Source organism: Dasypus novemcinctus, unplaced genomic scaffold, assembly GCF_030445035.2.
Source record: "Dasypus novemcinctus isolate mDasNov1 unplaced genomic scaffold, mDasNov1.1.hap2 H_1, whole genome shotgun sequence".
Taxonomy (NCBI): domain Eukaryota; kingdom Metazoa; phylum Chordata; class Mammalia; order Cingulata; family Dasypodidae; genus Dasypus; species Dasypus novemcinctus.
In genome coordinates this window covers 395,497-410,540 of record NW_026688138.1, presented here as the reverse complement: position 1 = coordinate 410,540, position 15,044 = coordinate 395,497, and the positions used below count along the sequence as shown (strand labels likewise).

General features: G+C 40.9%; 1 protein-coding gene across 1 annotated transcript in view; it reads right to left on the bottom strand.

Moving 5' to 3' along the window:
- The window catches only part of LOC131277451 (TANK-binding kinase 1-binding protein 1-like), a 158,668-nt gene extending 144,296 nt beyond the window's left edge, over positions 1-14,372 (bottom strand). The window contains exons 1-2 of the mRNA XM_058292497.2: positions 14,161-14,372; positions 13,649-13,735 (exon numbers count right to left, since the gene is read on the bottom strand). Coding sequence (XP_058148480.1) covers positions 13,649-13,653 — 5 coding nt within the window. The 5' untranslated portion in view covers positions 13,654-13,735; positions 14,161-14,372. The remainder of the gene's footprint in view (positions 1-13,648; positions 13,736-14,160) is intronic.
- Between the last annotated feature and the right edge of the window lie 672 nt (positions 14,373-15,044).

The window sequence follows — 15,044 nt, the reverse complement described above, 5'->3', positions numbered from 1 at the left end:
AATAACCTGTAGAAAGAAAAATTCATTTAATAGGGTTTATTGAATTTTTAAAATTTAAGAACACATCAAAATAGTTCAGGCATAGTCTATCATGATATTATTAAATCTTGAACATATGGATATTAGCAAGAATTAAGTTCTTCAAACCACAAAAATGTAGGTATTCTACAAATTTTCACATTCCAGGATTTCAGAAATGCACTCACAGGATGCCTATAATCTGGGGACGTTCTGCTGCTCACTACGTGGATGGTCATTTGTGGAAGTCATTCTACTCTGTTCACAGCTGCATTTAAAAAATCCACAGGTAACATCACACTCAATAGTGAAAATACTTAAAATCCTTCCCAGCAGTTCATGAACAAGACAAGTTAACTCACTTTCATCACTGATTTTCAACACTATACTAGAAGTTCGAGCCAGAGCAATTGGATAAGAAAAAGAAATAAAGTCATCCATATTGGAATGGAAGAAGGAAAGTTATCCCTATAGATGACATACTCCTTTAAATACATAATTCCAAAGAAGCCACAACAACACTAATGCAACAATAAAGGCATTAAGCAAACTTGCATCATAGGAGATAAATGCACAAAGTCAATTTTATTTATACAACAAAAAAATTAGTCCACTCAATATCAGCTGCTAACAAATAAAATAGCTAAAATAAATTTAATGAAAGGATAAAACACATGAACACTAGCAAACATAACTGAATGATACTAAACAAGACTTAAACATATGGCAAGACATCTATTGTCCAATGATGATAAGACTGTATTGTTCTAATATCAATACTACCCACAGGGAACTACAAATTCAATATAACAGTTATAAAAATCCCAGCAGCTATTTTTGCTTACAGAAATGGAAAAACCAATTCTCCAATTTAAATGGCTTCAATAAGTGTCTTTAATAGAGAAAACAATCATCTTTCTCCCTTGTGAGACTGGGGTAGACTAATTTATATAACATGAGGAGGGCTTTCATTGAGATCTGGATGACTTGGGTAGGAATATGTGGGATTCTCTGAGGGATATTGGGGTTTGGAGAAATTTGAGTCATAATTCTCCCTGTTAATGGAGGGCAATATTTCCCTGTAAATCTCATGGGGATGCAGAGGCCAGGATGTGGAATATCTCTGAGTATGGAGCTGTTTCTCCATTGGTGTATTTTCATTCAGGCTGGGTGTAGTTTTTGGTTCTCAGAAGGAAGCAGAGGTCTCTGAAAACACAATAACTGACCAAGTCCCCTCCTCTTTATCCCTTACATCACAGGATATGCAGTGAGTTAAGCATGAGCAAGGGTATGAAAATTCACTCAACATCACTAGTGACCAGTAAAATTAATAAGAAAACTAGGTCTCACTGCTACATCTTTTGTAGTGCACATGATCTGGATGAGGAAGGACTGAAAATAGGAAGGTACACACTCCAGGCTGCTGAGGGAGTTGTTTAGATCTTTAGTCAAGGAAACACCTGTTGACCACCTCTAGAGAAGTTCTCATGTCATTCTATTTTTCAACTCCAAAATTTCTGTTTCCACTAAATGTATACTTTCTAGCCCTTTGTTGATATTCTCTACTTGGGGAGACATCATTCTCATGTTTTCCTTTCACTCACTGAGCAGATTAAAAATTTGTAGATGCACTAATCTGGAAAATGGTGTCAATGGAAGTGGGCACTGCTCATCTCTTTTGAAAAAAAATGGCAGAGAGGGGCAGGAGCCTAACTTGAGTGAGCTGTTTTGGGAATCCAAGGAGCAGGAGGCAGCAGGCATCATTCAGGAGGGAGCTGGGCAAAGAGATAAAGAGCCCAAGGCAAAACAATGAGGTGCTAACCCCTGTGGTTGGAAAAGGTGGTGGGCAAGCCCCACCCTCAAGGCAAATAGCCTCCATGGACCCCCTGGTTCTCAAAGGCCAGCTGAGGGGGAGGGAGCATTCCCTGGAGGAAGGGGGTCTGGTGCAGGGTGGAGAGTGGTTTCCCTTCTGTGGGTTTGGAAACCTCAGCCCCCTTTGAATCTCCAGGAGGACACCAGCCAGCACTGGGGTGGCCCTGGGGAGAGCATAGAGGGAATCTGCTCAGGCAGGCTGTCACACCCAGCCACCCTGGGAGAGAGGAACTTGATCAAGGAGGGGCAGGGACGGGCACTCAACTAGCCCAGCCCCTGAAAGCTGTTAGAAAGTCCAACTCTGAAGGGAAACAGGGCCCAGAAGAGCCAGACAAGCTTCCAAAAGCCTGTTTAGCTCATAGAGCTGCTGTAGCACAAGAGGGAAGCCCCTGCCTTGCATGTGGGTGCCTGGTTGGAGCCCTGGTACCTCCTGGTGAAGGGATCCAGAGAGAGGAGGCACACTGCGAGTACCTCATGATAAGGACATAAGGCTGAGATTCTATTGTTTCTTTAATGGTTTCTTGGATTTTTTTCCCTTTTTCCTTTATTTTACTTGGTAAAACTGGATGCATCACCTGTGGAAGGCAGGCTGTAGGTGACTGATGAACACCAGCAGCCTGTGAGGTCTCTGGGGGCCTAAGAGGGAAGGCTGCTCTTCTGGGGTGGCTTCATTGTTACTCTTTTGTTTTCTCTGTTCTTTTCCCTTTCTTTGTTCCTTTTTTAAAACTCATTTTTCAACCTATTTTATTTCTATTCCTTTTGTTTTTCTGCCTTCTGTTGCTTTTCTTTCATTCTACCAGTTCCTCTTTGGTCTTAATTTTTTCTCTCTTTCCTTTTTCTTTCCTTCTACTTTCTTCTGATATGCTTGGCATTTTAATTCATTCTATTTTTTTTTCTATTTTCATTCTTGTTTAATTTTTTCTATTCCAACTCTTTTTATTCTTATTCCTTTGTATTTTTTATGGTTTTTTACTTATATTCCTTAGTTTCCTAGCTCTTATGCAGTTCCTCTTTACCTTTTTTGCATTATTATTACTATTCTTCTTCTTCTCTTATCTCTTTCCTTTCCTATGGGCTAGCATTTTTTTCAAGGGAACAGAGACAACTGGGAGGATATTCTAGAGGACCAAATATCAAAAAACTTTTTTTAAAGATTCATTTTTTATTTCTCTCCCCTTCCCCTCCCCCCAGTTGTCTGCTCTCTGTGTCCATTTGCTGTGTGTTCTTCTGTGTCCCCTTCTGTCCTTATCAGTGTCACCTGGAATCTGTTTCTTTTTTATTCATCATCTTGTTGTGTCAGCTCTCCATGTGTACAGTACCATTCTTGGGCAGGTGCACTTTCAAGCTGGGCAGCTCTCCTTATGGGGCACATTCCCTGCACATGGGGCTCCCCTACTTAGGGGACACCCCAGCATGGCATGGCAATCCCTGCACTGCACTGCACATGGGGCAAGGAGGCCTGGGGTTTGAACTGTGGACCTCCCATGCAGTAGGTGGATGCCCTATTCATTGGGCCAAACCTGCTTCCCCCCAAAAAACAACCTTGAGGACTGCCAGGAAAAGTGATGAAGAAGGTAGGTAGAGACAGACACACCTATGGGAGAAAAATAAATTTAAAAATCTTAAAAAAAAAAGACACTGGGAGAACATACTGAAGAAATTGAAAACATACATACATAAAAAGATAATGGATATGATGTTAATTAATGCCACAATGCAGGAAATCAAAAATACACTGAAACCACAAAACAGCAGATGTGAACAGACAGAGGAAAGAATCAGTGAGGAGGAAGGCAGTACATGTGAAATCAGATAGCAAAACAGAAGTATGAAAAGACAGAAAAAAAACCAGCAGGGACCTAAGGATTTGAATCGCAGAAACATATGCACTGTAGGCATCCCAGAGGGAAAAGAGAAGGAAAAGTGGACAGAAGTAGTGCTGGAGGAAATGATGGCTGATAACTTGCCAACCCTACTGAGGGAGAGGGATGTACATGTCCAGGAAGTAAAGCACAACCCAAAAAGTATAAATCCCAACAGCTCTATCCAAGACATATACTTGTCAAATTGTTCAATGCTCAGGACAAAGAGAGAATACTGAAAGTAGCAAGAGAAAAGAGAGCCATCACATACAAGGGTAGCTCAAAAAGATTAAGTGCTGATTTCCCATCTGAAACCATACAGGCAAGAAGACAGTGGCATGACAGTTAAGGTGCTAAAAGAAAAAACTTCCTGCCAAAAATTCTCTATCCAGCATATCTGGCATTCAAAAAATGAAGGAGACAGCAATATATTAACAAATAAAGAGAAATTAACAGCATTTGTCAATAAGAAACCTGACATTCAAGAAATACTAAAAGGAGGGAAGCAGACTTGGTCCAGTGGATAGGGCATCCGCCTACCACATGGGAGGTCCACAGTTCAAACCCTGGGCCTCCTTGACCCATGTGAAGCTGGCCCACATGCAGTGCTGATGCATGCAAGGAGTGCCATGCCACACAGGGGTGCCCCCCGCATAGGGAAGCCCTAGGCACAAGAAGTGTGCCCCATAAGGAGAGCCACCCAGTACGAAAGAAAGTGCAGTCTGCCCAGGAATGGCACCACACACATAGAGAGCTGACACGACAAGATGATGCAATGAAAAGAAACACAGATTCCCATGCCACTGACAACAACAGAACTGGACAAAGAACACGCAGCAAATGGACACAGAGAGCAGACTACAGGGTGGTTGGGGGGAAAGGGTAGATAAATAAAATAAAAAAATATTTTTAAAAAACTAAGGGGAGTTCTTTAGGATGAAAGGAAAAAAAGTGGAGGAGGGTGTAAGAATAAAAAGATAAGATGAGAAATAAAAACAACATATGGCATATATAAGTCTAAAAAAATGTGGCTAATATAAATAATTCCGACAGTAATAACATTTAATGTTAAAGTCTTAAACTCTTCAGTCAAGACACACAGATTGGCAGAATGGATAAGGAAATATGAACCATCCATATGCTGCCTAAAATAAACTCATCAAGGACCCAGGGATGCAAGGAGACAGAAAGTGAATGAATGGAAAACAATTGTACATGCAAACAATAATCAGAAGAAGGTGAGAGTAGCTATAGAAAAACCATACAAAATACACTTTACATGCAAAACTATTATAAGAGACAAAAAAATGACACTATATATTTAAAAAAAAAGAGAGAAATCTATCAAGAAGAAAGAACAATCAAAAACATTTATGCTCCAAACCTGGGAACCTCAAAATACATGAGACAAACAAGGGAAATAACTAAGTGGGGAAATACATGCCTCTACAATTACTCTGGGGAACTTTAACACACCATTATTACCATTAGGCAGAACATCTCAATGAGAATCAATAAAGAAGCAATGACCCTAAAAATACATTAGAGGATCTGGACCTAATTGACATACACATAACATTACACTCAAATACTGTGCCATATACAATCTTTCTGAGAGCACATGGATCATTCTCCAGGATAGACCATATGCTAGGCCACAGAAGAGCGCTCAATAAATTCAGAAAGATTTAAATTACACAAAGTAACTTATCTGACCACAATGGACTGAAGCTGGAAATCAGCAAGGGGCAGAGAAGCAGATTAGGCACAAAGACATGGAAGTTAAACAATACACTCTTAGACAATCAGTGGTTCAAAGAGAAAATTGCAAAGAAATCAGTAACTACCTTGAAATGAATGAAATAACACAACATAGTATAACCTATAGGATGCAGCAAAAACTGTACTGAGAAGAAAATTCATAGCCATAAGTGCTGATATTAAAAAGAAGTGCTAAAATCAAAGACCTAACTGCACACCTGGAGAAACTAGAAACGAAACAAGCTAACCCCAAAGGAATTACAATGGAGGACATAACAAAGATTAATGCAGAACTAAATGAAATTGAAAATAAGAAAGGACTACAAAAAATAAAACCAAAACCTGGTTCTTAGAGATCAATAAAATTGACAAAGCCGTAGCTACAATAACAAAGAAAACAAAAGAAGATGCAAATACATAAAATAAGAAATGAGGAAAAGGAAATCACCACTGGCCCCACAGAAACAAAGTGTATCATAAGAGGATACTTTGAAAAATTATATGCCAAAAAGAATAATTTAGAGGAAATGAGCAAATTCCTAGAAACACACAAGTAGTCTACACTGGTGAAAAAAGAAAAATGAACTCAACAGACCAATCACAGGTAAAGAGATAGAATCAGTCATCAAAAACCTCGGAACTAAGAAGAGCCCAGGACCTGACAGTTTCACATGTGAATTCTACCAAACATTCCAGAAAGAACTAACACCAATCCTGCTTAAACTCTTTAAAAAAATAGAAGTAGAAGGAACATCACCTACCTCAGTCTAGGATGCCAACATTACTCTAATACCAAACCCAAACAAAGATGCTACAAGAAAGGAAAACTACAGACCAATCTCTAATGAACCAGATGCTAAAATCTTCAACAAAATACTTGCTAATCATATTCAACAACACATCAAGCAAATTACATACCATGACTAAACAGCTTTCATCCTGGGTATGCAAGGATCATTAAACATGAGAAAATCAATAAAATACACCACCTGAAGAGATCAAAGGAAAAAAACCCACATGATCATCTCTACAGATGCAGGAAAAGCATTTGACAAAACACACCCTTTCCTGATTAAAACACTCCAAAAGACAGGAATAGAAGGAAACTTCCTCAACATAATATAAGGTATTTATGAAAAACCCACAGCTAAATCATAGACAATGGTGAAATCCTAAAAGCTTTCCATCTAAGATTGGACACAAGAGAAGGATGTCACTGCTCTTATTTAGCATTGTGTTACAAGTACTTGCATGAGCACTGAGGTCAGAAAAAGATGTAAAACGCATCAAAATTGGAAAGGAAGAAGTAAAAGTTTCACTATTTACAGACAACATGATCCTATACATAGAAAGTCCTCAGAAACAAAGCTTCTAGAACTTATGCGTTCAGAAAAGTCAAAGGTTATAAGAACAATAGGAAAAAATAAGTAGCATTCCTCTACACCAATAACAAGCAATCTGATGAGGGAATCAAGAAAAAAATGCCATTTACAATAGAAACTAAAAAATCAAAATACCTAGGAATAATTTAAAGAACTAAATGACTTATACGCAGACAACTACAAAGAACTGTTAAAGGAAATCAAAGAAGACTTAAATAAATGGAAGAATATTCCCTGCTCATAGATAAGAAGACTAAATATCATTGAGATGTCTATCCTACCCAAACTAATCTACAGATTTAATGCAATCCCAATAAAAATCAACACAGCATTTTTTTAATGAATTGGAAAGACTTACAATGAAATTTATTTGGAAGGGCAAGAGTCCCTGAATATTCAAAGACATATTGACAAAGTACAATGAAATTGGAGGAATCACACTACCTGACTTTAAAGCATATTACAAAACTACAGTGGTCAAAACTGCATGGTACTGGCACAAGAACAGACTTAATAACTAATGGAACAGAACTGAGAGTTCTGATTAGATCATGGCATATACAGTCATTTGATCCTCAGCAAAGCCAACAAGCCCACTCAACTGGGAGAGAATGGCCTCTTCAACAAATGGTGCTTTGAGACTGGATATGAATATCCAAAAGAATATCCATCTCACACCTTATACAAAAACTAACTACAGATGGATCAAAGATTTAATTATAAGAGCCAAGACCATAAAGACCTCGGAAGGTAAGTAGGGAAGCTTCTATCAGACCTTGTAATAGGAAATGTCTTCATGAACTTCAAATCCAAAGGATGAGAAACAAAAGAAAAAAAATAGATAAATGGGACCTCCTCAAAATTAAAACCATTCACACCTGAAAGGAGTTTGTGACAAAAGTGAAAAGACAGCCTCAACAATGGTAGAGAGTGTTTGGTAACAAAATACCTGATAGGGGCCTAAATCCTATACTTCAAAAATAAAAAGACAAACAACCCATTTAAAAAATGGGCAAGTGATTTGAACAGACACTTCTCCAAAGAAGCAATACAAAAGGCTAAAAAGCATATGAAAAGATGCTCAACATCACTACTAGGGAAATGCAAATCAAAACTACAATGAGATACCATCTTACTTCCATTACACTGGTGGACATTAAAAAAATCAGAGGACTAAGGTGTTGGAGAGGATGTGGAGTACTGCTGGTGGGAATGGAGAATGGCCCAGCCATTGTGGATGAGTTTGGGATTTCCTCAAAAAACTAACTGTAGTTCTGTCATAAGACCCATCAATTCCACTGCTGGGTATATACCCAGAAGAACTGAAAACAAAGACAAGAACCGATTATGCACAACAATGTTCATAGCAGCATTATTCACTATTGCCAAAACTGTAATCAACATAAGTGTCCATTAAGAGATGAATGGATAATCAAAATATAGTCTATACATACAATGGAATATTATTCAACTGTAAGAAGGAATACAGTAGAACACATGGGATAACATGAATCTATCTGAAGGGCCTAATGTTGAGTGAAGGAAGCCAGGCATTGAAGGACAAATATTACATGACCTCTTTGATAAGAATTAAGCTAAGTGAGCCAACTCAGGGAGCTAGAGTCTAGAAGATAGGTTTACAGGAAATAGAAAGGGATAGAAGGTTGTGACCCAATGCCCATAGGGGTGAAATCTATAAGGTGTGAGTAGTTGTGCAGTGAAGGGATATGACAAGGGTGTAGGGATACTATTGGGTTGGGTGGTGCAAGTTTGACAGGGAGCTAGGTAGGGAGGATGGCTTGGTTGGTCCATGGAAAGGGAGGAAGGGTTGGGGAAGGTAGCAGGTGAACACTGGGGATTGGCAGGTATGTGGTTGAAACTACAATGCTAAGAAATTTGTTTTGGCAATATGAAAAGGAAGGGCTACTGGTTTAGGGTGTTGAAGGGAGGTATATTTGGGACAGGGCACACCTGGGGCAGTCTTCTAGAGAAAGTGCAAGTGATGATGTTGTCATAGTATGTTGGATCAGTGGAGGGAGACCCAAATAATGAGTGGAAAGGAGTTGAACTTCCAGACAGGGGAGCCTTGATATGTTCTCAAACACAGGGGAGGGTGTCTCTGGAGAGTATGGGTGGTTCCTAATAAGGGAGGACAGACTACTGTGTCAAGCCATCAGCACTGTTGCAAGAATTATGAATCTTGTCCTTCAAGGAGTGAAGTCTGGTGGTCACAGTGGGCCCTGAGGGGAGGGAGAGGGAGGAAAAGGATCAATGGAAGAGTAGGTATTAAGGTGGCAAAGGAAGTGTTCTGTATGATCTTGCAATGACAGATATAGGGCATGTTAAATTTCATCAGAAATGTATAAAAGTATCTGGTCTAAAGTGTAAACCATACTAGAAACCACTGACCATAGTTTGCAGCTATGTTTTAATATTTGTACATCAGTTGTAACAAATGTACCATCACATGTAAAAAAGTTCTTAACAAGGAAAGGGGAAAAAGGGGAGGATGTTGGGTATATATGGGGTCCCATATATTCTATATGTGACTTTACTGTGACCTAAAACTTCTTTGAAGACAAAATGAAAAAGGTATAATACTGGGGAAGTAATGGAAGAAAATGTAACTGTACATATAGGACAACATATATTATGGTGATGAAAGGCAAAACTTAATTTTTTAAATTTTCTAATTTTTAATTTTTTAAATACCCCTTTTTAACCTTATTTTAGTTTTAGTTTTCTTAAATTATTATGTATTTTATTTATGTTTAAATCTTTCATTATGACTTCATTTTCCTATTAAGTGAATTTGAAAATATTCTTGGCTTCGTTTTTTTTTGTTTGTTTTTAATTTTTTTAATTGATTTTGTAAAAATATTACATTACAAAAAAATATATGAGGACCCCTTCAACCCCCCCACCCCCACCCCCCCACTCCCCCCCCCCCCCAGCAACACTCATTCCCATCATCATGACACATCCTTTGCATTTGGTAAGTATGTCTCTGGGCACCTCTGCACCTCATGGTCAATGGTCCACATCATGGCCCATACTCTCCCCCATTCCATCCAGTGGGCCCTGTGAGGATTTATAATGTCTGGTGATTGCCCCTGAAGCACCATCCAGGGCATTGTTTTTGAAGAAGTTTTAGATCACAGAAGGGTTACAACTATGGTAGGGGAGGACCATTGGTGTGTGGTGTCTGTAATGGGGGAACATGGGAAGAAGCTCACCTGGGGATATATACAAGGTATATAAATATGTTCAAATGTTCATGGGACATTGCCACAGTGGGTAGAGAATAACATAACAACTGAAATAATATTGAAGTCCTATCCTTGGGAACTCTGCCACATTCTCTAATACTATAGCAACAATCCCCCAAGGAGCAATGACTAGTGAAAAAGGATGGTCCATTGATATATCCTTGAGATTGATGACTATGCTTATGTGCTTTTTGCTCTTAAATTTGCAACTTAGCCTAGTGATGTAGGATACCTAAGAGTTACCTCCTGAGGGCCTCCATGTTACTCAAGTGTGGCCTCTCTCTAAGCGAAACAGCATATAAATGCATTACCTTCTCCCCCAATGTGGGACATGACTCCCAGGAATGAGCCTCCCTGACACTGAGGGATTACTATCAAGCATCAGCTGATGATGCAACTGGAAAAGACATTGAACTAAAGGGGGAAAAGGTAAAGATACATGAGTTGATATGGCTAAGAGACTTCAAAGTAAGCCAGGAGGCCATCAGAGAACTACACTTATAAATGTCTCTGCAGAATGTCATAGACTGCCAAAGCAGATGCTACCATGAATAGTGGAACACCTGAGGGATTCAGAGACACCCAGCTCATATGGTCAGGGCAGATAGCTCCAGAGATTGGTGCCTGGCCACTGGGTCCTCTTTTGGAGTTTGTGCTCCCGAGTGTGACAGAGTTGGACTCAAATGTGACTTCTCTACACATGCCTCATCTATCTCTTTTATTTGAACCTATAGTTGATGCTGGAATTGGTAGGTATACATCCAAAAGACTTGAATCTCTGGACAGTTCATGTGTCAGCTGGGCCCTGAGCCTCAGTGGAGGTGTAATGAATAATAAACACATGAGCCATCCATATGCTGCTTACAAGAGACCCATCTTTGACTCATGGATATAAACCAGCTATAAGTAAAAGGTTGGAAAAAGATACTCCATGCAAATAGTAACCAAAAAAGAGCAGGGACAGCTATACTATTATTGGACAAAACAGACTTGAAGTGAAAAAAAGTTATGAGTCACAGAAGGCCATTATATATTAATAAAAAGGACAACCCACCAGGAAGATATATTAATGCACCTAACCAGGGTGCCCCAAAATACATAAGACAAACTCTGTCAAAACTGAAGGGAGAAACAGGCATCTCTACAATAATCACTGGAGGCTCTAATATACCACTCACATCATGAGGCAGAACAACTGGACAGAAGATCAACAAGGAAACAGAGAACTTAAAGAATAATAAATGAGTCAGACCTAACAGACACATAGAATGCTGCATCCAAATGCAGCAGGTTATACATTCTTCTCACGTGCCCATGGATCCTTCACCAGGATACACTACATGTAGGGCACACTGCAGGTCTCAGTACATATGAAAAGACTGACGTTATACAAAGAACCTTCTTAGATCATAATGGAACGAAATTGGAAATCAAGAATAGACAGGAAAAAAGTAACTTTGCAACTGTGTGGAGCCTAAACAACATACTCTTAAATGATCAGTGGATCAAAGAAGAAATTGCAAGTGAAATCAGTAAATGTATTGAGACAAATGAAAATGAGAACACAAATTACCAAAACTTATGGGATACAGCAAAGCCAGTCTTGAGGGGGAAATTTAAAGCCCTAAACACCTATATTAAAAAAGTAGAAAGAGCTAAACTCAAAGACTTAACTGAACACCTAGAGAAATTGGAGAAAGAACAGCAAACCAATCCTCAAAGCAAGCAGAAGGAAAGAAATAATAAAGATTAGAGCAGAAATAAATGAAATTGAGAACAACAACAAAGAGAAAATAGAGAAAATCAAAACCAAAAGCTGGTTCTTTGAGAAGATCTGTAAAATTGACAAATTGCTAGCAATATTACCAAAGGAGAAAAATAGGCAAATAAATACAATCAGAAATGAAAGGAGGAAAGTAATGACTGACCCCATAGAAATAAAAAAAAAGACAATACTATGAGAAACTGTATGCCAACAATGACAACCTAGAAATGGGCAAATTCCTAGAAAGGCACAACCAACCTACACTGACACTACAAGAAATACAAGAATTAACAAACCAACCACGTTTAAAGAGACTGAATCCATCACCAAACACCTCCCAACAAGGAAAAGCTCAGGACCAGATGACTTCAGAGATGAATTCTACCAAGCATTTCAAAAAGAATTAACAACAATCCTTTTTAAACTCTTCCAACATGATGAAGAGGAGGGAAAATTACCCCACTCTTTTTATGAAGCCAATATCACCCTAACACCAAAGACAGATAAAGACACTACAAGGAAAGAAAAGTACAGACTCATCTCTTCAATGAACACAGAGATGCAAAAACTCTCAACAAAATATTGACAAATTGAATCCAGCAGCAGTCTTATCAAAGACTTACACATCATGACCAAGGGGGATTTGTTGCTGGTATGGAAGGCTAGCTCAACATAAAAAAAAAAACCATCAACATAATACACCACATTAAAAAAAATTGTAGGGAAAAAACACATGATGATCACAATAGACACAGAAAAGGTATTTGACAGAATCCAGCATTCTTTCTTGGTAAAAAACACTTCAAAAGGTATGAATAGAAGGAAAATGCCACAATATGATAAAAGGCATATATGAAAAACCCACAGCCAACATGGTACTCAGTGGGGAATTGTTGAAAGCTTTCCATCTAAGATCAGGAACAAGACAAGGATGCCTAATATCACCATTGCTATTCAACATCATATTACGAGTCCTAGCTAGAGCAATTAGAGAAGAAAAAAAAAAAATTAAAGTCATCCAAAGAGGAAGAGGGTACAATAAAACTTGTACTATTTGCAGACGACATTATCCTTGAGCTAATAAATGAGTTCAGCAAAGTGGCAGAATACAAGATCCACACGCAGAAATCAGTGTTCTTGTACAGTAGTACTGCACAATCTGAGGAGAAATCAGGGGGAAGATTCCATTTACAATAGCAACAAAAAGACTCAATATGTAGGGATCAACTTAGTGAAAGAAGTACAGGACCTATACATGGAAAACTACAAAACAGGGGTACTCTAAGACTAAATCCAACTTAAACTGATTTATAGACTCAATGTAATACCAATCAAAATTCCAACAGCCTACTTGACAGAAATAGAAAAGGCAATTACCAAATTCATTTGGAAGGGAAAATGCACCCAAGTAACCAAAAGCATTCTAAAAAAGAAGAGCAAAGTGGGAAGAATTTCACTGCCAGACCTTGAAATGGGAAACTATGTAAATAACTTTCACCAGAGAAGAAACATTCAATTCTTTTCATCACTAGGGAAACGCAAATTAAAATCTGCTATGACTTATCATACAGACATAGTAAAATGGCTAAAATCAAGATAATACCAACTTTTAAGAAGATGCGGAAAACCTGGAGCCCTCGTTACATTTCCAGTGAGAATGCCACATGGTGCTGCTACTTTGGGAACCCTTTTGTCAATTTCTTAAAAATATAAACTTACATCATTGTTCCTAGTTCCACTCCAAGATATCTATCCAAGACAACTTGCTGGACGATGATTCCCACAGCAAGTTCTTGGCCGCCAAAACTGGAAAAAAAATACAAATGCCTATCACCCGGGGCTTGGATAAGAGAAGGTGGTTCAAGCGTGAATAGCTCTGCAGCTCTAACTAGGTAATTTCATTCAACTAACTTTCACAGAATAAACAAGTTATTCGAGTCTGGAAAAATGCCAAAGACAGAAGCAGGCCCGGAGCCCCCCGCCGCCCACGGGCCCCGGTGAAGGCAGCCCCAAACCGCGCAGAGAGGGCAGGACCGGCGGGGGCTCCGCGCACAACCTTCCCGCGAGCTGTAGCTTCGTGGGCTGCGCGGGCCGGTGCGCCCTCAGCGCAGCGCGGGGACGGCCGCTCGCTCGCTTTTCCACGCTGCCGGGGGCCCCCACAGCCCTGCGCTCTGCCCCGCCCAAAGACCCGCGGGCGCTCCCCGCCCGCCAGGGGGGGTCTGCACACGTACCGGGCTCCGAGCCCGCGCAGGCGGGCGTCTGAGGAGGGGCCGCGCGCGCCGCCTGAGGGTTCCGGGCCGGCGCTCGCTGCCCCGCGGGCCAGACACGGCCCTCCCCACGCTCGGGGCCCCGCACGGGGGGCGGGGGGGGGCTCACACACGGGGGGCCGCAAACGAGGGCGGGGGCGCCCTGAGCGGCGCCTCGGCCTGGCCCAAGCACCCGAGGCTCCGGAAGGTGCGGCCGCCGCGCCGCGTGCTGGGCGGGGCCTCAGGGGCGGGGCTGAGCGGTGGGGAAAGCGGCTGCGCGGCCAGCAGCGGGGCTGAGCGGTGGGTTAAGCGGCAGCACCGCTAGCAGCGAGGCTGAGCGCCCGCCCTGCCCTTGCCAGGAGCCCCACCCCGCCGAGGCCCCGGGCGGACCCCAGCGTACTTGGGGCTCCTGCGCGCTCCCGTCCCACGCGACTTCCCGGCCCCTACCTGCGTCCTCCGGGTGGGGCGTCTGACCCTGGCGGCCACGTGGCTACCCCCTGGCCAGTAGTGGGGACGCCTCCGGGAAAAGCTGCCAGCGTCCCCCCTGGTGTGAGTTAAATGTTCTTCTGCGTCACAGAAGACTGAAGCTCAGGGTGCAGCGCAATAAAGGGCAGCAGGAGGTGCGCTGGGTGGGGGGAGCGGGGAGTCTCATTGTAAACAGATGGTTACTGACTCCTTTTCAGCTAACGGGTGATGATTCCAGGACCCAAGATGATAAAAATAGTTAAAATGGACAGAATTGTTGTAGTTTCCCAAGATACACAGGCATTTTAAAGCAGAAAATCTTAAAGGGAAATTAAAATCTATGAAATGCTATGGTTATAAGTGAATCAGCACTTGGAATATTTTAGACCAGTACTTGGGACAAA